This window comes from Drosophila rhopaloa, unplaced genomic scaffold (genome assembly GCF_018152115.1).
Source record: "Drosophila rhopaloa isolate 14029-0021.01 unplaced genomic scaffold, ASM1815211v1 contig_133, whole genome shotgun sequence".
Lineage (NCBI taxonomy): Eukaryota > Metazoa > Arthropoda > Insecta > Diptera > Drosophilidae > Drosophila > Drosophila rhopaloa.
The window spans coordinates 144094-169230 of NW_025335010.1; the positions used below are offsets into that span (position 1 = coordinate 144094).

Here is a 25137-nt window from a genome sequence, read left to right on the forward strand (position 1 = left end):
AACCTAGAACACTTGATGTCTTAAAAAAAATTGTTTTCCTCCTCGATTCTCATATTAGGTCTTCTTGTCATTTGGAGGTTCTTGCATTTTTTACCTGTAGCAAAGGGTTGGATTTTTAGGTTTACAATTGTGCAATCATAAAATTTGGTTTTGGGAAGTACAAGTTAAAATGTTTTTAATATTTAACTATCTGCTTAAATTATCAACTCATATATGTAATTATTTCGTTCCACATATACCTATTGTGTTTTTTTTTGATTAAATCGATTTTTTAAAATAATTTTTTTTTAATTTTAAATTTTTTTTAGAGTCTTAACTTTTAGGAGATGGGCAAAAATAGGCATCTTTTATTTTTTCGAAAAAACGATTTTTAAGGGGTGGGCAAATGTTTTTTGTTAAAAAATCTGGTGTTTAAGCCGTCGGCAAACGTTTTTGTGAAAATTAACTATTTTTGAGCGGTGGGCAAACGATTTCTTTTTTAAATTCTTAAATTTCAGGAGATGGGCAAACATGGTCATCTTTTATTTTTTCGAAAAAACAATTTTTAAGAGGTGGGCAAATGATTTTTTTTTTTAATTCTTAAATTTTAGAAGATGGGCAAACATGGGCATCTTGTATTTTTTCGAAAAAAACAATTTTAAGGGGTGGTCAAACCATTTTTTCTACAGTTAAATATGATCAAAACTTAAAAGTCGAATATTTTCAAAAGTATAAATATTTTCAAAATTCTAAAAGATGGGCAAACAATTCTGTTGTGATAAAAAAAAAAATTGAGAAAGTCAACTTATATGTTTTCGAATATGTTCGAAAATTTTCGAAGATTCCATATTTTCAAAACTAAAGGTGGGCAAAAAAAATTTAAAAGTGGGAAAACATGGGAAAAAAATGGGCAAACGGTTAAGCTATTCAATTTTCGAAAATTCGATTTTAGTCGGCCCAACTTCTTTGAGCTGTGCAGTGCCAGTTAGCTAAGGTATCATAGTACCCCTATGACCAGCAGTTCCACTATTTGGACGTCTCACAACAATAAAAACCAAAAAACTATCACTTACATAAATCAAAACAAATATATTGCGATTTAGAACAGCTATAAAAATATATATATATATATATATATATATAATATATATTAATTTATTGTTTTATATTTCATTTTATAAGACTTCACAGGACACAACTAACCATGTCTTGGAAAAGGAAACCAATTGTTGAATGTATGTTGACCCCAAACTATTGAGCCAAATTTCCTTTGATATTTCCACGTTAGAATAGGGTATAATTTTGTGGTTACCAGGGACTTACTTGTGGAAAGCGATTTTTTCACTGCCAGAACGGAGAAAATATAATAGCGTTGTCATACACATAACGACTAGAGTTGTCGAAAATTTCAAAATATCGTATCGGTGATATTTTTTTTTATCAAAAAAAAATTGATAATATTTAAAATATCACATAAAAATGTCGATATATTTGATATATTTTGTGTTAAATGAAAAATTTGACCGCCCACAATAAAACGACAATAAGTTTCTTTTTAAAAACAATAGTAATTTATTATACATATTTTATGACCAGTATGCAGGGTTTAGGGATTTTAATAACACCTTTTGCGTTATGTGTGCGTCAGTCATCCTGCTTCTTGAGTCGCACACAACACATTTCATGGCGGACGCCGTTTTTTATATCCGTATAGTTTTGATTTTATACTCAATTTTTTATTTTGCGCCTGAATTCTTTCAGTCGATGTCGCTTTGGAATTCAGAGTGACCAAAGACAAAAATATCAAAAAAGATCAAAAAAATATCGGAATTCCGATATATAATATATCATTTTTAGGAAAAAATATAGATATATTGATATTTTGATGTATTATCAACAACCCTTATAACGACTCGTTTCGGCATGCAATTCTCTTATACCCTCTTCCCATAGAGTCCATCCGTTCGAAACGGTTGAGATTTTTGACAAATATGAAACACCGATTCCCACAAAGCACATCCACCATCCGATAACAGCTGATCAAATCATTCTAGCCCGTTGCACTTGCACAACATTTAAAATGAGCATAACAGTGCTACAAATGATACTTGGTAGCAGACTGCAAGTGATCAATGCGAACAACCAAATCTGACTATGTCTGCAGGTTTTTGCCAGCCTTCAGAAAAAATATGGACAGCTATTGCCCAATATTGTCTAAATAGTAAAAAATCAAGTTCATTCCATATAAATATGTTTGTTTTTGGTTTTATCATAATTTCACATTTAATTTTATTATTAATGTCAAGGATGGCAGACAGCCAAGCTCAATTCAATGACATGATCTCGGTCTGCGCTCGCTACTCCTCCAGCTTTTCGCCACGAGTTCGTCCTTGTGGTCTACCTTTGCGCGCTTTGCAGGGGCCGCAGAGCTGCCTGAGCGTTGACTTCCGCTGCAGAGGATTCCATGTTATTTGGTCCACATCTAAGACCTTTAAAAAGTATTCCTTTGTACCTGCGATAAATATATTTTATTAGTTAATTGTAAACCACAATGGTGTTTTGCTTCATGTTGCGAGTACGGTATGCGCCTTTGGATGGGGAACTAACTAGGAGTTTTGGAATGGCAAAATCTTGCAGACCATCCGTTCAACGGATGGTGGATGGATCTCTGTGGGAAGACGGCATTACACAAATGTAGGGTTAACATGTCATTACATGTAAAGTGGCCAATGGTAAAAGAAAAATGTTTTTTTTCAATGTTTCAAATTTTTCAGAAATTCTTGAGCCATTAAAAGTCTGCAGAGAAATTTCTTCGCTTCACACAAGTATATATTGTTTTAATATAACACCTGAGTAAATATTGAATAAAAGTAAAATTAAAGATTATAAAAAAACATTACCGTCTATTATACTCAATTTCTATTTCGCAGATATAAACGTTGTTTTAAATTGTTCAATCATGTTATTTACATGATTGGATCTCTTGACCCAATTTACAATTGCTCTATCTAAGGGTGGCTTATTGATTTTAGTCAAAATTGTATCATCGTTGGATGTAAATGTATGTGGAACCAACTATAAAACAGATATGCAATCTCAAGGACAAGGTCAACAACTATCGCAGCTGCAACCAGCGAACCATTCATTATTACAACATCAGAATGTAACGGGAAGTAATTTACCCGTAAAACAAAATGAACATCAGTCTCTTTCATCTGTTGGTAAGAAAAAATCAAACAAGAATATGCATATGTCCATACTTATAGTACATACATACATAAGTGTGCATGAAGCATATAATAAATGTAAAATCCCTGCATTTTAATGAATTCCACATGCACACTCGCTCGCATATTTCTATGTACACCGTGAATAAAATCAAAATTTTGAATCTTAATTACCTTGTCACTTGACATAACAAATAAATGTTTTTAGTTATAATATTAAAAAATTAGTAGTCCAAACATTAATTTGTTATACATTTTGTATTAAACAAATGATCTCGCAAAAGCGAGTATCCTTTCGATAGCCTTTCCTATTAAGAGCTTCGCTTAAAGCTTATAAAATTATCACTATTTTTATTTGAGGGCCTTTAACCTTTTTTACAGGTAAACAAATTTGTCAATTTATATATGTGTACCATTTTAAAATTTTATTTTATACATCGCTTTAAGTAAACTTCTTATGATAATACAATATTGAAATTTAAAAAAGTATATCCATATCTCTGTGTGAAGCAAGTTATCCTGATCAAGAATATATATACTTTATAGGGTCGGAAAAGCTTCCTTCTAGCTGTTACATACCTTTGCACGAATATAATATACCCTTTTACTCTACGAGTAACGGGTATAAAAACAAAAATTATAACTTCTTTGTTTTTAAATATACATATACGGATACATTCCGAGACATAGTCATTTTTAACAAATTGATTTTGTGGGTTTTGATTTTATGAAAATTTTGACTATCGACTCTACCAAAAAGCTGTTATAGAAACAGTCGTATAAACCAGAAATTAAAATCTTCATATTTTGCATTGTTGTGTAAGCACTCCTGAACCAGATCAGGTGCTGACATTTAAATAAGACAACAACATCACCTTATTTGATCTCTGTAACGCTCCAGTAATAACACGAAGTTTTCAGTTTAATATATTTATTTGCACAGTCGTTGACTGCTCGCTTTTGTTGCTTATCTTCGACTTCTTCTTGAACTCAACATACGACTCGATCCACCTAGCGTCGTGGCGAATTTATGGATCCCGTGTTGGGCTCGAATCCCGATCAGCTGGCACAGGTTCCCACTAATATCAAGAAGAATAATTAACGAATATGTTACAAAAAGAATGGCAAAAATATTATTAAACAAGAAAGGAAAGCTAACTTCGGGCGGAACCGAAGTTGAAATACCCTTGCAGAATATTCTGCAAATTATATTCTCCAAAATTATTCATATGATGCATTCTTAATACTCATAAAAAATCCCAACTTCCTAACTTTAAAAACACCAAAGTTATCCAATCGTTCAGTTATGTATATGGCAGCTATAGAATATAGTCGGCCGATCCTTATGAAATTTAATATGTCGGATTGATTGGGCAAAAATAAAACCCATAGAAAATCCCAACTTCCTAACTTAACAAACACTAAAGTTATGGCATTTCCGATCAATCAGTTATATGGCAGCTATAAGATATAGTCGTCCGATCCTTATGAAATTTGGTAGGTCGGATTAATTGGCCAAATATATAACCCATAGAAAATCCCAACTTCCTAACTTAACAAACACCAAAGTTATGGCATTTCCGATCAATCAGTTATATAGCAGCTATAGGATATAGTCGGCCGATCCTTATGAAATTTGGTACGTCGGATTGATTGGCCAAATATAATACCCATAGAGAGTCCCAACTTCCTAACTTAACAAACAGCAGAGTTATGGCATTTCCGATCAATCAGTTATATGGCAGCTATAGGATATAGTCGGCCGATCCCGGCCGTTCCGACTTATATACTGCGTGCAAAGGAAAGAAGGGTGTGTGCAAAGTTTCACTACTAGTTCGCGTAGAAACAGACAGACGGACAGACAGACGGACAGACGGACATGGCTATATCAACTCAGGAGTTGATCCTGATCAAGAATATATATACTTTATAGGGTCGGAGATGTCTCCTTCACTGCGTTGCACACTTTTGACCAAAATTATAATACCCTCTGCAAGGGTATAAAAAATAGTTTTAAAAAAGGACGGTTGGAAAATATACAACCAGTACCCCTTTTTTGTAGTATTCAAATTAGTCAAAAAAGAACGACCTAAAAAATGCATTTTTGAACAGATTCGTCAAGTAACTTATTTTTTCGGTAGAAATCGGAATCCCTTCATATTTTTTTTCTGATGCCAGGAGGAATTTAATATGCTTTATACAAGTGTATTTTGTTCGATGTTCTGGCTGTTTATGAACTTGGTTTTAACCACTGTCCTCTTAGAATACAAATCGAAAATCTGGCTTGACATTCAGTTTTATAAAAACTTAATTAAAGTAGTGTGTTGCGTTATACTGATGTTGAAACTTGCAAAAATCTAATCGCCCAAAACACATATTTTTTAAATTATGTAATACTACGATTTGTTTAATTAAAAACATTGCACCAACAGCATGCTGCAAAAATATTGAAAACAAAATTTGTAAAACTTTAATTTTTACACATAGTAACATAAAGTATTACTTTGACTTTTTTAAAATTGAAGAAAAAATAGAAGTACATAAAAATGTTTGATTTTAATGCTATCAGAATGTTCTTGTAAATACGGGTTAAGCCGAAATGTGGGGTTAGTGTACCCTGATGTAGCTTCCTTTGAACGCGTGTTTGAATTGTTGCCCGGGCTTAGAGTATGTCTAGTTTGTGGCGGCAGGGCTGTTGAATGTCAGAGCTGTTTCCGGTAGCCAGTCATCCCACCATGGGACTGTCAGCTTGTGGATCGTAAATTGGACTCCATTGTTTGAGATAAACTTAGGTGCACCACACCGGGTCTCAATTTTTTCTATCAGGATCAGGACCTTTATCATATTTTCTGAGGACGCCTTTCTCACTTCCGCGAGGTCTACCCATTTTGAGAACTTGTCGAAGAAAACAAATAACATGTTTTTACCGTGGCTTGCACTTGGTTATGGTCCGAAAAAGTCAACGCGGTCTGTTGTAGCGACGTTTTGTAACTTCGGCATGATTCGTAGCGTCGCTCGTATTCCTGGATTTTCAGATACATGTCAGTAGTATTGTCAGCAGTTGCCAGCAGTTTGTCTTCCGGATTGGAAATTGGCCCGATGTCGCCTATCTATGGTTTTCTCTCAATGGCTGTGTATTTTTATCCTTCGCAAATGATGCTAATATTATGTCGATATAACTTGCATTCCATAACTGCATAGTCTGTTTGAAGTTTCTGCATTAACCAGTCATCCTCCTCGACTTCTGCATTCTGGATAAAGCATCTTCCCAGAAATATAGCTTCCCTTGCGGTAGCAGACGCAGACTTCGAACAAGTATGGATTCACAATTGAGTTGAGCCACCTAAATGCTTGGTGGTCGGATATGACTACGAAATGGCATTCTTCCAGGTACAAACGCATCTCTTGTATCTTTCGGAGGCTATGTATTTCTGTTCTGATTTGGTTAGTTTCCGGCTGTCGTAGGTGTTCGCCATTCTTGTCTATTTGGTGCTCATTTTGATGCTCGCGCACTCATTGCTCGAGTTCGGTCGTTCAGTCGCAGAGAGGCTCATTTTGAAGAAGGTTGCGCCTGCGCTAGAATTGGTCTTTATATGTATGCGTGTTCATGCATTCTCATACAGGGGTGCATGTGTGCGTTTATTTCAATTCGATGCAGCAAGAATATTTTGTCTTTTGCTACTTTTTATAATGCGTACTAAAAGGCTGCAGGGCCGCATTCAAAACGGCTTATGAGACATTCATCTGCCAATGAGTTGAATGAATTCGGCTGCGAATTGCAATGAATGTGAATGAATGTGTGCGCCGACGCCGTACTCAACTCATCGAACTCACACATAGAGAGAGCGAATTGAATGCCGAATGAACCGGGTAAAAGTTTCTGGCATCAAAAAACGCGCTCTCTCTCTCTCGTAATAAGCGGCGCACAAATTGTATTCTGAGTATTCAGTAAATTCTATGCTTCATTCATTCATTCATTCCGTTTTGCACACACATTCATTCAAAGCCATTTCATATGAATACTCAAAATTGCACTCAAATGAGAATACAGTGCGATGCGAACTCGATCAGCTGAATGCGTTGTGCTCAAATTAGAGTACACAACTCAAGAGTACTGAGAGAGTACTAAAATTTGAGTGCAGCCGAGCAGCTCTCTAATGCGTACCCTAACAATATAAGCGTATTCACTATTGGGTTAATGATAAAAATAAGAGTATTATATGTTTTAATATATGTTTTAATATTTCAGTATAAATTTCATTTTGGTTTACAAATTCAAATCAGTGGTAGCAGTAAAATGTTTGGTATATATGTATGTATTCCAATAATTAATCAATCTACTGAGATAGGAACAAAGCACATCGCAGTCGGTGTCACTTAAAACACCGATTGCTCTTAAGTGGTTGGGAAAAAATACCCTACCGACGATTGAATTTTAGGGGGGCGGGCAGAAACAAAAACAGCTGTTTCGAAAATTATCCGTTTTACAATGCTATCTTACCAATCACAAAATTGGATAAATAAACTTTTACATTGTTTTAGTTTTCGATCAAAGTTTACTTCTTTATTGAAAATATTAATAAAAATTTAAGAAAATCAATTCGAATATTTTTGGATAACTCTGATACGTTGGTTAATTTAATTTATTCTATAACACAACGATTTTTCCACATAACTTTCATCACACTTTCACTCTCTCAGACTCATCAGCTATCTATGGGTATGGAATTAGAGCGTCAGAAACTCCTCAGTGCACTATGGGGTTTTTGACCACTTTATGTGGCATTTAGTCATTTTTTAAAAGTGCTCTAATTAAAAAAAAACAAGAAAGGAAAGCTAACTTCGGGCGGAGCCGAAGTTGATATACCCTTGCAGAATATTCTATAAATTATATTCTCCAAAATTATTCATATGATGCATTCTTAATACTCATAAAAAGTCCCAACTTCCTAACTTTAAAAACACCAAAGTTATGGCATTTCCAATCGTTCAGTTATATGGCAGCTATATCCTTATGAAGTTTGGTAGGTCGGATTGATTGGCCAAAAATAAAACCCATACAAAATCCCAACCTCCTAACTTAACAAACACCAAAGTTATGGCATTTCCAATCGTTCAGTTATATGGCAGCTATAGGATATAGTCGGCCGATCCTTATGAAATTTGATAGGTCGGACTGATTAAAATAACTGACTAAATAAATAAAACCCATAGAAAATCCCAACTTCCTAACTTTACAAACACCAAAGTTATGGCATTTCCGATCAATCAGTTATATGGCAGCTATAGGATATAGTCGACCGATCCTTATGAAATTTGGTAGGTCGGATTGATTGGCTAAAAATAAAACCCATAGAAAATCCCAACTTCCTAACTTTACAAACACCAAAGTTATGGCATTTCCGATCAATCAGTTATATGGCAGCTATAGGATATAGTCGTCCGATCCTGGCCGTTCCGACATATATACTGCGTGCAAAGGAAAGAAGGGTGTGTGCAAAGTTTGAACTCGATAGCTTTAAAACTGAGAGACTAGTTTGCGTAGAAACAGACAGACGGACAGACGGACATGGCTATATCAACTCAGGAGGTGATCCTGATCAAGAATATATATACTTTATAGGGTCGGAGATGTCTCCTTCACTGCGTTGCACACTTTTGACCAAAATTATAATACCCTCTGCAAGGGTATAAAAAAGGGAATGCCTTAACAGAACATCAAACTGTTATGCCTCATACTCAAAATGTTAATACTTAACAGCATATGTTAGCATAACAGCTGTAAAGTCAGCTGTTGCATCCGAAAGCACCAGCGCTAAGTTTGCAATTTTTTCAAAGCGTTCTTTGAAATTAATTTATTCGTGTAAAACACCATTTGAAAAGAAAAAAACAAATGGAAACTGATCTCACAGGCTTGTACTATATGTTAAATGTATTAATTGTTTAAATTATGCGTGTTTATACTAATATTTTCTCATTTTATAAATGCACCTTAAGCTGAATTTTGAGGAACAAATTTCAACTTTGGGAAGAGTTTTGAAATAGAAGTTAGCATTAGTTTTCAATGCGTCCAAGTGTATGTTGTAGCCTTGTCAATTCTGAGCAAAAATCTGTTAGTCTTATTGTGCACTTTTCCGCACTATTGGTGCAATTTGAATTTTTCTTAGATAACCTCACTTTCTCCAACGCCGACTTGGTTGCTGTTTGGAATAGCGGGAGGGGCAGGCTTGAGCAAGAAAAGGCTATACAATGTTTGATGAACAAATTATTTATAATATGAGGATCATTTTGATATGTTTGTCCTGTCAGTTGCCTGTCAATTTGGACAAATTCGAATCATTTTGCCTACAAACTGGCGAATTGTTAGTCGATATGTATCCGTGGCTGCCGTTGAGTTTTGAGTTTGATGAAATTTTTTCTTTTTGCTTTTGTTGCACTTATTATCATCCACTTTTATAGGCATGGAGCAACAAATTTCAGCTCCTTAAATTTCATTAATTTTTTTTTAGTTTTAACCGATTGTTCCTATGGGAGCTATAGGATATTGTTTCCTGATCCAAACGATTTTTACATTATATGTGTCGATATCTCGAAAACTGACCGAGTTAATAATTAATGCCACAAAAACAGGTCAAAAACCCCATAGTGCAGTGTAGCGATCAGTGAAGCTTTTTGCAATTGTGAGTTGCCACACTTCATTGGTTTTTAACATAGGTGGAGTTCTGTCGTTAAATGTTCTATTAGTGTGTGAAAGTTTTCAGTGTTTTATCTGTTGGAAAAACCTTCGGCTTTTTCGATATGCAGACTGGTAAATACAACAGTTGAAGATTGTTCATTGCTGAATTTTTTTCATTAAAATATTATTTAAAAAAAATGCAGATTTGTATATTTGTTCCATTTACCTTTTACAAAAATATAAAAAGTATTTTAAAAGTTTATCCTAAGTTCATTTGTTTTTAAGTTGTGAAAAAGTTTAAAAACTACTATTTAACGCAGGTGGTCATATATGTATGTATATTTATCGTTAACTAATTTGGGCGACGATTTTTAGAACAAATATACTTAAAAATAAAAACTAGATCTTTAAATAACAACATTAAACAAAACAAGAAAGGAAAGCTAACTTCGGGTGTAGCCGAAGTTGATATACCCTTGCCAAATATTCGGTAAATTAATAAATCCCAACTTCCTAACTTTACAAACCAAAGTTATGGCATTTCTGATCAATCAGTTGTATGACGGCTATAGTCGGCCGATCCTAATGAAATTTGGTAGGTCGGATTAATTGGCCAAATATAAAACCCATAGAAAATCCCGACTTCCTAACTTTACAAACACAATGTTATGGCAAAGTTACAAAGTTATGGCATTTCCGATCAATAAGTTTTAAGGCAGCTATAGGATGTAGTCGGCCGATCCCGGCTGTTCCGACTAATATGCTGCGTGCAAAGGAACAAATGGTGTTTGCAAAGTTTCAATTCGATATCTTTAAAACTGAGAGACTAGTTCGCGTAGAAACAGACAGAGGAACTTGCTTATATCAAAGACCAATATATTCTCTAAGATGCATAACGGCCATACGTTGGTTTTGCAATATGCAGCTTGTTTTTTGGTTGCGAAAAAAATTCCGCTCTCTCCCCTCGCACAAAGTTGAGAGCGTAAAAATATAACAAGAGAGAACGCTATAGTCGAGTGCCTCGACTATTAGATACCCGTTACTCAGCTAAACAACTTAATATAAATATGCCTTCTTGTAATAAATTGACTAGAAATATTAAACATACATACTTATATTGGCTAAACACATACATTTTTATACCCGTTACTCGTAGAGTAAAAGGGTATATTGTATTCGTGCAAAAGTATGTAACAGCTAGAAGGAAGCGTTTCCGACCCTATAAAGTATATATATTCTTGATCAGGGTCACTAGCCGAGTCGATATAGCCATGTCCGTCTGTCCGTCTGTCTGTCCGTCTGTCTGTCCGTATGAACGCTGAGATCTCGGAAACTATAAAAGCTAGAAGATTGGCATTTTGCAAGCAGATTCTAGGAGTTCCTACGCAGCGCAAGTTTGTTTCAAAATGGTGCCACGCCCCTTTAACGCCCACAATCGCTTATATACGATTTTAAAAATTTAAATATTTCGGAAAAGTAAAAATGCAGTTTTATTGTGTTTATCAATACCTATCGAAATGTAGAAGAAATTTTTCAAATCGGACCATTCGTTAAAAAGTTATGCGTGATCAAAATTTCTATCTCCATCTCCCTCGCACTCCCTTTACCTGAGTAACGGGTATCTGATAGTCGGGGCACCCGACTATAGCGTTCTCTCTTGTTAAATAGTTATATTAAAGTCTAAATGTTTGCACAACACGAGTAACGGGTATAGCGAATAGCTTTTTTTATCTTTGCCGGGCAATAGCAACTGAGTACAATGTAAATACATACATATGTATATGCTTACATAAATACACACATACGCCATTGTTTGACTCAGACCTCCAATTTGGCTAACTTGATTTGATTTGCATAGTTCTTGGGATATAGTTCGGTATTGACAAATGAAAACAAATGAAATTAGCATTGACTCTGTTGAGCACCTTGGTCAGCTGTTCCAAAGTCATCCGTTAGATGGCGCCATAAAAGGCGGAAATGTAGGCGCTAGCCAGGCTAAAGCGTTTAATGGGTTTTTGGGCGTTAGAGTGGGCGTGGCAAACTTTTATTAGGCCAATCGATATTTATTGACGAAACAAATACATATCAATTAAAATTTTCATAATATCATCAAAACTGTGGCCACAGCTTGTGGCTTATGGGCGTCAGAGGGGGCGTGGCACCATTTTGAAACAAACTTGCGCTTCGTAGGAACTCCTCAAATCTACATGCAAAATGCCAATCTTCTACCTTTTATAGTTTCCGAGATCTCAGCGTTCATACGGACAGACAGACGGACAGACAGACGGACAGACAGACGGACAGACGGACATGGCTAGTTCGACTCGGCTAGTGATCCTGAACAAGAATATATATACTTTATAGGGTCGGAAACGCTTCCTTCTACCTGTTACATACTTTTGCACGAATACAATATACCCTTTTACTCTACGAGTTACGGGTATAAAAATAGAATTGCACGAATAAGCAAGTGCGTACTTGTTTGAAAGGACGATTTACGGCTAGAAATCATTTCTGCACTAAGAAACTAATTGTGTGTCAAAATAATTTCTATGATTAAATACGATGTTTATTTAAATTGCATTTATGTTTATATGGCAATGAAGCTTGATGTAAAACTTTTTTTTATATGTACCTTAAAAACGAATATCTGCATATTTAATTCATAGTTTCGTTTTACATTTAATATTTAAATTAAAGCTAAAAACATAACTATTAATACAAAACAAATAAAACTGCTAGATTAAATTGAAAAATATTTCACTAAAGTTTAATATTTTTGAATATACTATGATTGCTAAACAAAAACAAAGCGAAGTATATTTAAATTGAATATATTTAAGAGATATTTAATTAAATATATTTAAGAGATATTTAATTAAATATATTTAAGAGATATTTAATTAAATATATTTCGTTATATTTTATATCCATGGCTGTTTTTTATTAACTTTAAAATGGAAATATTAATTTTAATTTTTATTCAAATATATTAAACTTTGATTTAATGATTAATGGAAATATTAAATTTAATTTTTATTAAAATATATTAAACTTTGATTTATTGAATTAAAATCTTTAAAGTAAATACGAATAACATCATATCTAATAATATCAACCTACTATTAAATATTTTTATATATAATCAAGAAGTTTTATATGTTTTATTTTAATTATTTAATATTATAATTAATATATTGACTATTTAAATTATTTAATCAATTTAATAGAATATTTAACATATTAACTATTTTTAAATATTTAGTATATTTAATAAATAAAATTGTTAATATACAAATAAGCATACAAATATTTATTATTTATTTTTAGAGGGTAGTTTTAATTTTCAAAATTTAGCTTCCTTAGGATTATATTTAAATATAATACAAGTACATTTTATGTAAGTTATCCACTTTTAGAATTTCGTATGAAAATAAAATTTGGTTTAAGGGGGTCTTCTAGTCTAGAGGCTTGAATTTCGACATTTTTTTTAACAATTAATAAAAAAAAGCAATAGATATTTTTACTATCCGTTTTTTATCATTTGTTTATTAAACTTAAGGGAGTACATAAAATAAATTTAAAAAAAAATTAGTTTTCATTGAGTTCTTCCTTCTTGAAGAAGAAGGGGAAAAAAAAGGCCGTGTCCGCGTCGCCATGATTTCTATGCTTGTCGTTGTCTCAAAAATAAAACAATGACAGATTCCTAATGAGTACAAATGTCGCTATGGCATGAAGCACCAAAAAAAAATATATATATATAATGGCGTCAACTCAAAGAAAAATGTCAATTTTTTTCATTTTTTTATTTTCTGAAAAATAAAACAATGATAGATTCTTAATGAGTACGAATGTCGAAAAAAAAATTTTTTTTTCATGAAATGGCGGCTACTCAAAGATAAAAAAGGTTTTTTCACTAATTTTTCCAATTTGTCGAATTTTTTAAAAATATTATAAATTAAAAATTTTTATTTTTTTTTGGTTCCGGCGATAGAGATATTTTTAAAGAATATTCATGCCAAATTTCAGGTAAATCGACTGATTAGAACTTGAGATATAGTGGCGACCGCATCAAAAAAAGTAGTTTCGAGAAAAACGCGTTTAAAGTTCCAGTCGTTCGCTCAACCGGCCTAGTTGCCACGTCACAAAAACGGCTATAATTTGAGTTTTTAAAAATCCTTTTCGGGAGATATTTGTGAATATAAAAACTATCGAATTATGAAAAAAAAATGTTTCGATTTTTTCAAATTTCTAGACTAGACCTTAATGATTTTGTGCCTTTTAAATTTGATTTGAAAAGCGCGCGCTTATGTTTGGGTTTTTTCTTTTTTCTAAATAATTAAAATAGTTAATATACAAATACTTATATAAATTTATTTTATATTATGATAATAATTTTATATAATGTTATTATAATACGTATAATATAAAAATACCAAATATTTTTAAATCTATATATTTAAAATACAAAAAATATAAAAATATTCATCCTGTTCAATTGCAAAATTTCTGAGGCTCCTAAAAATCGTTCACATGTCGCACAATGAATACCCTAATGACAATTATTCCAATGTGAAGTCATGTATGAAATAAATTATCTATCTTTGTATACGTAGATATATTTGGTCATTACCAAAAAATATACTACATTCGATACATACTAATTATCATATAAAGGCAATACAAAGTAAATGTTTTTAATAATGTTAAAATTTTAAAATAAAGAGTATATTTCGACAGCACCGAAGCAGTGTTCTAGCTAGTTCTAGCATTTTTATACCCTTGCAGAGGGTATTATAACTTCAGTCAAAAGTTTGCAACGCAGTGAAGGAGGCATTTCCGATCCTATAAGGTATATATATTCATGATCAGCATCACCAGGAGATTCGATCTAGCCATGTCCGTCTGTTCGTCCGTATGTTCGTCCGTCTGTCCGTTTCTACGCAAACTATTCCCTCAGTTTTAAAGATATCTGCTTAAAACTTTCCCAAAAGTTGTCTTTCTATTGCAGGTATATAAGTCGGAGCGAGCCGGATCGGCCGACTATATCCTATAGCTTCCATATAACTAAACGATCGGAAAGGCCACAACTTTGGTATTTTTAAAGTTAGGAAGTTTTTAGGATTTTAGGATGTATTTTTTTATGAGTATTAAGAATGCATCATATGGATAATTTTGGAGAATATAATTTACAGAGTATTCTGCAAGGGTATATCAACTTCGGCTCCGCCGGAAGTTAGCTTTCCTTTCTTGTTGAAACTGGAATAGCTTGTAAAATTTTCATCTATAAGCTATAAGCTTAAAATATAGCTTTGCCGATGGTTATGTGGATTTCATATGATCGTGAATTTATTTCTAATCGGTAGTATCATCGAAGATCGATATGTTGGCTGAAGTGTTACCATCAATCATTTGGAGTTGTGAAATTAAATAAAGCGTTTGCTAAAATGCAGAAAGTGATATATAAACAAAATTTTCGCGATGCTTGTCTCCAAAATAGCGAGTTCAAGGCGCGGTTACGCAAACTGCAAGGAGATGAAACCAAAGCAAATTGCTACTATTGTAAATCTACAATTTCAGCAAAAATCTTCGAAATAAAGCAGCATGCGACATCGAAGAAGCACATGTTAGCAATGGGCTCAATTGCTCAATCGCAGAAAATAAGTTTTTTTTGTTGCAGGAAGAGCAGGAAGCAGCCCTTTGTTTGTACTTTGCCGAACACTCTTTTATATTGCCAGTGGATTAAATACTTCTTTTTAATTTCTCAGATATGGATTGCGCAGGCATGGAAAATGTTGCCATACGTACACCTTGCCAGAAAAATACATCATGCTTATAAAAAAAAATGTAAAACATTTAAATGACGATCAAGATGACGAAATCGATGAATTATTAACTAATATAATTTAATTGCATGCAACCATAAGAACAATTATAAAAGTAAAGCTTTAATAATAAGATATTTAATAAGATTGTTCACACATACAAAAAACTATTATAAATTCAACAATCACCTTTGAATTGATGTTTTTTCTTTCGGAAACTGTCGCAATGGAAATTTAAAGACCTAATCATAAATATAGCCCCCAACACCCACATAAAAACATAATAAGGTTTCATTTTTTTTTAATTTAGGTGTAGCTTCTTTTTATCATTTTTATACCCTTGCAGAGGGTATTATAATTTTGGTCAAAAGTGTGCAACGCAGTGAAGGAGACATCTCCGACCCTATAAAGTATATATATTCTTGATCAGGATCACCTCCTGAGTTGATATAGCCATGTCCGTCTGTCCGTCTGTCTGTCCGTCTGTCTGTCCGTCTGTCTGTTTCTACGCGAACTAGTCTCTCAGTTTTAAAGATATCGAATTGAAACTTTGCACACACCCTTCTTTCCTTTGCACGCAGTATATAAGTCGGAACGGCCGGGATCGGCCGACTATATCCTATAGCTGCCATATAACTGAACGATCGGAAATGCCATAACTTTGGTGTTTGTAAAGTTAGGAAGTTGGGATTTTCTATGGGTTTTGTATTTGGCTAATCAATCCGACATGCCAAATTCGGCCGACTATATCCTATAGCTTCCATATAACTGATTGATCGGAAATGCCATAACTTTGGTGTTTGTAAAGTTAGAATGTTGGGATTTTCTATGGGTTTTATATTTGGCTAATCAATCCGACATGCCGAATTTCATAAGGATCGGCCGATTATATCCTATAGCTGACATATAACTGAACGATTGGAAATGTCATAACTTTGGTGTTTTTAAAGTTAGGAAGTTGGGATTTTTATGAGTATTAAGAATGCATCATATGAATAATTTTGGAGAATATAATTTACAGAGTATTCTGCAAGGGTATATCAACTTCGGCTCCGCCCGAAGTTTTCCTTTCTTGTTTTTTTTAAATTTTATCTTTTTTTACCTTAGTTTTTTCAAAAATCTAGCACTGCACCGAAGAAATGTTTGTGAAAACATGTGCAAACATATAGTCGTCGGCTGTCGTAGTATGCGTGCAAGAGAACGGCTGGCTCTAGAGCGCTCTCTCGCTGTGTTTTGGGCAAGAGAGCGAAAAGCCAGCACAAAAAATTCGTGTGCAAAAAAATCGTTATGGCGTTATGCATCTTAGAGATTATATTGGTCTTAGCTTATATCAAATCAGGACGCGATCCTGATCAAGAATATATATACTTTATGGGGTCTCCTTCACTGCGTTGCAATTATAATACCCCCTGCAATGGTATAATTACACTGCGAATCATAAAAAAAGAAATAAACCAAAGATCATTAAACATAACATTCAAAACAAGTGTCCTAAAAAATGTTTTGTTTCTGCCCGCACCCCTAAAATTCAATCGTCGGTATAGGCACCATCCGCTCGCATAACAGCCAAAGCTGATTCGGTTTGAAGTTTTCTCAACCAGTTAGTTTTAAGTGACAACGACTGCGATATGCCCTGTTCCTATCTTAGTAGATTGATTAATTATTGGAATACATACATAGATACCAAACATTTTAATGCTAGCACTGATTTAAATTTGTAAACCAAATTGAAATTTATGCTGAAATATTAAAAAAAATTGGTAATTATAACATAATATTCTTATTCTTATCATTAACCCAATAGTGAATACGCTCATATTGTTAGGGTACGCATTTTGAGAAGAAGCAAAACAACAAAATATTTTTGCTGGATCGAATTGAAATAAACGTACACATGCACATGCATGAACACGCATACATATAAAGACCAATTCAAGCGCAGGGGCAAAGTTTCTTCAAAATACGCCTATCTGCGACTGAATAACGAGCATCAAAATGAGAATAAGAAGGCGAGCGCATGACTTGGCATAGTCAGAATTGGGGTTTTTTCTCCGGGTCTGTGTGTATACCTCTTGCGCTGACTACATGTCCTTGATATTTTAGTTCCTCCTTGAAGACAGGACATTTTTCCGTGTTGATTTGGTGAATTGCCTTGCAAAGACTTCGAATTATTTCTAGCAGTTTCTGTTTACTCGAATGGTTTCATCTCTGGTACAATTTTCGAGTCCTTTTAAAATGTTTCTGGTGCTGTGTGCAGGCTGAATGGAAATACCGTTCTCTGGAACAGTCCGCGTTTCGGGACTGTGAATAAATAGTACTGCTTACTGCCTTCTTTCATTGGTATCTGCCGATAGAGAATAAGATCCGTTCGGGGTACAGCACATGTATCACATTGGGAGTGCTCATTTTTCTGCACAGTCTTCATTGATCGTTTTCCTTCTCTATGAACACCACCAGCGAGCAGTATGCGAAGTGCTAGGGTGCTCTGTGAAGAAGTTCGTCCACTTCCATGATAAAAATTGGATCCCTGGGTTTCGGGGGTAGTACCATTCATGCTTTTGATCTGACTTCTATTCTCCTGATAATTTTTAAGCGTCTCTTGGATTTCTTCCTCTGCAAGATAGCCGTCGTGTCTCCTGCGTTTTATATTCCTCTGTCGGTTTCTTTTGTTGTACTTTATTTGTGCTGTGATGCGTTAAGTTACCTTGCTCCAGGAAGTTTGTTCCCAGCAACAGGTTTTCGATCACGTCGTCGAAGATTAGTAACGTAGATATTTTTTTTCTGTCAGCATTCAATCCCGTGGTCTGTGTCCTACCAATTTGCACTTTTAGCATGTATTCCTCATGTCGATTTTACTGGTTATGCCTGTATTTAGTGATTGTGATAAGAATTTTCCGGTGTTTTTTGAGGTCTTGAGTAATTTTTTCGGTGATTGTTGTGGTTTCCACTCTGCTATTTGTTGCCGTTCTTCTGTTAACTCTTTCGCTAACCGAAGGTATTTCCTTAATGTTGGTCGTTCCCCACGTTTGCCGTACCACTGTTTCGGTAAATCCACTCTTATTTATTCTCCTCTGTAAGCCTGATGAATCTCATGATTTTCCAGAGTTCTTGTTTTTGTTCCAGTTTTATCCCGTTGAATTCATCTCTACAGCTGCGTATGATTCCCATCATGGCTACTTTGTTTCTTTAGTCTTTGATATGCTTGGTATTCTCAGGGCTGTTGGGTTTCATTTCCCCATTTGTTGCAGTGTTTCCCCGATCTACCATCTTTTGATGGTTGGTGAGCACATCCAGTGTCGGGGCGGTTTCCTCGCTGTGATTGCCGTTCTTTATGAACGCCAACATCTGCTTACACATATCTTAGCAAAAAGATTTAGACTTGATTTTGAATTTTTATACCCTTGCAGAGGGTATTATAATTTCAGTCAAAAGTTCCGACCTGTAAAGTATATATATATTCTTGATCAGCATCACCAGGAGAGTCGATCTAGCCATGTTCGTCTGTCTGTCCGTCCGTGCGTCCGTCCGTCTGTCCGTTTCTACACAAACTAGTCCCTCAGTTTTAAAGCTATCTGCTTGAAACTTTCCCAAAAGTTGTCTTTCTATTGCAGGTAGTATATAAGAAGTAACGAGCCGGATCGGGCGACTATATCATATAGCTCCCAAAGGAACAATCGGGAAAAAAATTCAAAAAATTATAACTTTGTTGTTTCTAATTTTTTTGTTGTTCTTTGGGATTTGGTAATATTTAAATATTATGGATTTACGGTTTTAATTAAATTGTAATCGGACAACAATATCCTATAGCTGCCATAGAATCGATGTCACAATGCAGCGCAAAATCGACATAGGTTCATTGTTTTTAGTAATATGGTCTTAGAAATCGAAATGTAGTCGATTTGTAATAGCTGCTTCCTTTCTTGTTTAAGCTATGTTTCCAATTGGGTTTTGTTGGTGTTGGTCACTCAGCCTCGTGTTACTTTGTCCGCCATGCTGTTTTTCTATATAGTATGTTGAGGTGACTACTGTATATTTAATCCCTCCTAGATTAGTTTACCTCTCAGTTCCTAAGAATAACACGGGAAAGAACGCTACGGGGGGAACTTATATTTTATGATATTTTAACTTAGTGTGTACAATGAATAACTAGCGTGTCGGGACTGTTCACTGCTGCTTCGTACTGCTTTTAATGCGTCGCTTCCTCGGCGCTCGGAAAGATCGTTCATTTGGGCTAAGTATTCTTTACGAGGTGCGATGTGTTCTGGTCGGTCGTTGGGAACGTTCTACTCTTGAGCTCATTTCGTGAAATCATTGAAATTAATAGTCTTTTGAAGATTGTATTATTTTTTCGAGATTGAAATTTTTGTTTCTCTGCCCACTTTTAGCTAAGTAGGAATCCATTTAATCAAAGACTGGATTTGTTTAAATCGCTGGGTATATATAGTGTCATTGCATATTTATTGTAGTAGACTGTATTGACCAAATTCAGTTGGCCACGAAAACCAAGAATCTGGCTAATTTAAGTACAGTAGAATCCGGTTATAAGCGACTTTCAAGGGACCGACGATTTTACGTCGTTATACCCGGAAGTCGCACTAACCATATAAGTTTGTATCATATAAGTTGCATGGAGATCAACCGAGCCATCGAGTTTTTGTCGCAATAACCGGACGGACACTATAAGCGGAGCCGTTATAACCTGATTCTACTGTAGTAATATATAGCTGCAATACAATCAATCTTGAACAATTCGTTTGATTCTTTAATCAACTCAACATACAAAATATGAACATATGCTTCATGTCAATAGTTTTAGAGCACAATCTCAGAGCAACAATTCCCAAGAAATTTTTGTGAAAGTTATTTTTGGTCGCTAAAATTCTTACAAAAGTGTATTTCGGCGAAATAAAAATTTTTGTATAAAAAATCGATCGTTGAAGTACACACAAAATTCATTATGAACATTTAAAAAATAATTTGAAGAAAATCGGTTCAGTAGTTTTTCGCCAATCCATAATTGTTTCAATGTTTCAAGTTTGGGTTTGGGCGCGGACGAAGCGCGTGGCTAGAAGCGCTGTAACTTTCTTTCTACTGCTCAAATCTCTATGAAAATTTGGTGAAATGTACTCAAGAAGTTGTTCTTCAAGATAAAACAACAAAAAATATTTGATTTTTATATAGGTACGACTTCCATTTAAGACAGGCTTGCACCTTGTGAGGTCAAAAAAATCAATTTTTTTTTGCAGTTTCGGATACATACATGTTTCAATTTTACTCTCCTAAAATTTCAAGTCGAAATCTCTTGAATTACGAAAGTTATCGGCCGTTTGGTGGACCGGTGTCAAGCGCGTTGCCATTATAGTGCAAATTTTCAAACGCGTTTTTCTCGAAACCATGTTTTCCGAGTTGGCGGAAGTCGTACAAGCCGCAAAAATTGAGCAATCGTCATGAAATTTTGTATACATGTTCCTCAGAAGTATGTGCATGGCATGAACTAGGATCTTTTGAAAATATTAAAAATTGTTTATTTAAAAAAATAATGAGTAACGAAAAAATGAGGAAAAAACCGATTTTTTTTCAAAAGCTCATAATTTTTGAATTTTTCTTGTTTTTTCAATTATCCTAGTTCAAGCCATGCGAACAAGTGTACAGATTAAGAAAATATTCGTTTTTTGCGTTTCAGATTATTTCTTAAAATTCCAAAAAATCCGCCATGAGGACGAGTTTTTCGCGGACATGCCGCCGTTGTTGGGTACTCCCCCTCCCCCCTTCGCTTGGATCGCACTCAAAAAAATTGTGTAGCTTCAATAAACTGTACCCTACAACTGGCTAAAATTTTATTCCCATACCTACTATACTTTCCAAGAAAAAATTCCAGAAAAAAATCAGGTTTTGGGCGCCAACAAGGTGCAAGCCCGCCTTAAAGAATCCACGGCTTATCTTGGACAGTCTTAAGAAATCGATGAAATCCCGACATTCCATGCTTGAAACATGTTATGATTGGACGCTTTATTGAAAAATAAATACGTAAAATTTATAAACGAGTATATTTCGATAGGACATATGACGCCAATACGTATCTTAGATAGAATCTATCTTATTTGTATTACACCCTATCACTCTTTTGTGAAGTCACAGTCCTATAACTTTGTTGGCGCATCAGCGTATCGCCTTTGACGCATTTGATCAGATAAAACTACGGTACCAAATATCCAGAAAGATTTAGTCACAACTTATTTCCACTCTGGCTAAACAAAATTGCACTATCTGGAGATATCACAAAAATGTATGTGAAGTTTTTATACATAAAAGGGACAGAATGTTTAAACTTTTACTGTGGAGACCGGTCCCCAGGATAACCTACAGACCTATGCCCAAAATACTACGTTTTGGCTATTTCATCAATTTCAATCGATGAAGACATCTTACTTTCTGATCTTTTCGTTGATGACTTGCTACCCGGAGCCGACAAGTTCGAGGAACTGCTAATGAAGAAGGACGATCGCTGCTTTCCTGGCGAGAAAATGCTGTTGCATCTACATCCGTGTGGAAATTGAAGAGGAGATATTAGTTAAGTTTTTTTGACGAGAATGACGAGAAACAGAATACAATAATCAACCAAGTCATTGAAGGATACTTACCATACATTCAGTATCTTCGCATTATCTCCAATGTGTATCAAGGTTTCATTGGTTTACCTAAATAGTGGCACCAGGTGTGCGTGATCAGCTACTCGCTTGTGCGACGCGTTTGCTATTGATACAAATATCCGGTGGGTAATATGCCTTTTTTGGCTACACGTCTCAACATAATGTTTAAAACTTCTCTGTTTTAAAACTTTTCTCTATACTTTATTTTTGACAGTCGCTAGTCGAAACCCATTAAGGTTGATTAAAACTGTCCAAAATCTTGCACCTCGATTTTGATTGAAAAATACTTTATTGAGGGTCTTCTAGCAAGCAATTATAGCAATTGTAACCAATTCCCGTCTTTAATCGAGCCTCAGCCCAGAAAATGTTTGACAATTGGAAATAAAATAAGGGAACGCGGTGCAAAAGGTTCAAGTAGTTTGAAAAGTTACAAAAATGTTCGATGTTTAAGATGCATTTAATATCTGTTATGACAACTGGCTATAATTGAGCTATCCGGATATTCTCTGACGATTTTATAAAAATTGGAAACGAGGTGTGAAACATTTGCAGGCAATTATCAAATGTTTGCCTCTTGTCGTTTCTGGATCAAGTTTTAATAATTGCGTCCGTGATTTGCTGAACAGAACTTACCGATAGAAGAGGGCTGACTGGTACTAACCGATTTTTGTAGAGCTTTTGGCTCTGCATGGCAAGTTGAACAAGTTCGAGTCATCCCGATCTTTAAATCGAGCCGAGGCTCAGATTCTTAAAACGCTTGTACAGCCTCCAGATCTGGACCAGATCAATGTATCTATGGGCCTTTTTAACTTTTCACTACAAACTAAGTTTGTAAAGGAAGCCAAAATGGCTTTAAGTCATCAGAGTTTTTATCATCTGTTGGAAATTTTATGTTTGGCATTCGATTATGCTAAGTTGACTTCACAGAAATATATATCCACAATTTCTTGACTAAATTTTAGACTTAGTTAATAAACATGTTAACTAGTCATTTTAAAAATAGAGGAATATCATATAGCCAGATGAGAGTAAGGTCGTTAATGGATCAGAACGTGTTCGTGAATATTTTAAATACGATTATGCTTCCATTTGTCGAAACAAATAGGAAAGTTGTGATTTTTTTTATGTATGTAGCAATTTTTTTTATTACATGAATGATTATATTTTCTGAAAGTTCAGTTTGTTGACAAATTTTGTGCAAAAATTTTTAAAAAATATTGAACTGTTTTTAAGGGGTGGCTGTTTCCCTTAAACGCCTTCTTTTGGAAGAGCCTTGCGGTGATAATTTCCCATGTCAAACAGGTCAACCGAAACCGTAAAAATAAAAAAATTTCATTAGTTTAGAGTAATTCCGTCAATCTAAACGATAGTTTTTATAATTTTTTTTTGTGCATACGGGAACGTTTAAGGAAAAAAAAAAGTTTTTGGTCGATAAAGTTTTTACAAATAAAATCATTTCGGCGAAATAAAAAGTACATACAAAATTCATCACGAAAATTAAAAAAAAAAAATGTATAGAAAATCGGTTGAGTAGTTTTTCGCAAATCCATATCACTGGAAAGTCATTTTTCAAAAAACACCATTTGAAGATATTCGCGTTTCTAGTTTCAAGTTTGGGTTTGGACGGCGACGAGACGCGCAGCTAGGAGAACTGTAACTTTTTTTCTACTGCTCAAATCTCTATGAAAATTTGGGGAAATGTTCTCAAAAAGTTGTTCTTTAAGATTAAGCAAAAAAAATTTTTCGATTTTTTGAAAATGAAAAGTAGATGTCGGTTTTTGTGTTGACCTTTTTTACAATAATTGTAGCTATTGGATTACTCGAGGACATTCGTTGGTTATACTTTGATTTTGTCTGCCGCGATTGTAGAAAGGGTTTGTAATTATGTTCGTTTGTCTCTCTTGGTTATTGTACTGCTGTCGCGATGTACCCTGTCCGTTGTTGTTGTTGTTTTGTCTCTGCTCTTGTTGGTTTCCATCGTACGGGCGGTTCCATTCGGTTGTATTGTCGCTTCTACGATTGCCTTGGTGTCTGTTTTAATTTCTATAAAAATTTAATTCAGTCTGTCCGATTTCTTAGGCCTGTTCTATAGTAGTTGGTCTTTGGTTCCTAATGGCCGATCTAAGGGGGTCGCTTAATCCGATTAAAAAGTATTTAGGCAACATTTATCGTATTGTTGGCGTTTGTCTGGTATGGTGGGACCATTAGGATCCGTTTCCCTGGCCAGTGCCATTAATTGGCTTCTTATTTTTGTGGCCGTAAAATACAATTTCCCCATAGTAATTGTATGTAGTTGTCTAACTAGCATTTCTTCGGTTTTTTTATTCGAATAGAGACGCTTTAGATTTACTTTCAGATCATCCCAGTTAAGGAATGTATAGCAGATGTCTAGGTGTAGCTTCTCCAGAGATAGTATCTTAATCGTTCGATTGTTGATGATTTGGTGGGTTGGTGTCATTAAGAGTTTGAAGTCGTCGTGTTCAATGAATGTGTTGTCTGTGTATTCGGTGTCGTTTACTGTTACTGTGCAATTACTATATTGCACAATTGCTGATCCATTAATTTAAAATTCGTTGTGGCAATCGGGTTTTACCACCGATACGTTTAGCTCGTTGAGGATGATGATTGTTCCTTTTTCTACCTCAAAACTATTTACTTCCGGCTCTGTTTCTGCCACATCGCATTTGACCTGCTTCTGGACTCGAATTATGTTAAATAGGCACCCGTTAGTTGTTGTAGGCCACGAAGTCCGATGATATTATTAGCTTAGAATTATTTAT

The 25137-nt window shown here is 34.6% G+C and overlaps 1 protein-coding gene across 5 annotated transcripts in view; it reads left to right on the forward strand.

The window, feature by feature from the left end:
* Window positions 1-2711: 2711 nt before the first annotated feature.
* The window catches only part of LOC108042362 (UDP-N-acetylglucosamine--peptide N-acetylglucosaminyltransferase 110 kDa subunit), a 177457-nt gene continuing 155031 nt past the window's right edge, over window positions 2712-25137 (forward strand). For 3 of the 5 annotated variants that reach the window (XM_044456580.1, XM_044456583.1, XM_044456584.1), the window contains exons 1-2: window positions 2737-2849; window positions 2910-3200. In XM_044456580.1, the coding sequence (XP_044312515.1) occupies window positions 3068-3200 (133 nt within the window). In that variant the 5' untranslated portion in view covers window positions 2737-2849; window positions 2910-3067. Of the gene's footprint in view, window positions 2850-2909; window positions 3201-25137 lie in introns of all 5 variants that reach the window. The other 2 variants (XM_044456581.1, XM_044456582.1) reach the window with 2 other exon arrangements.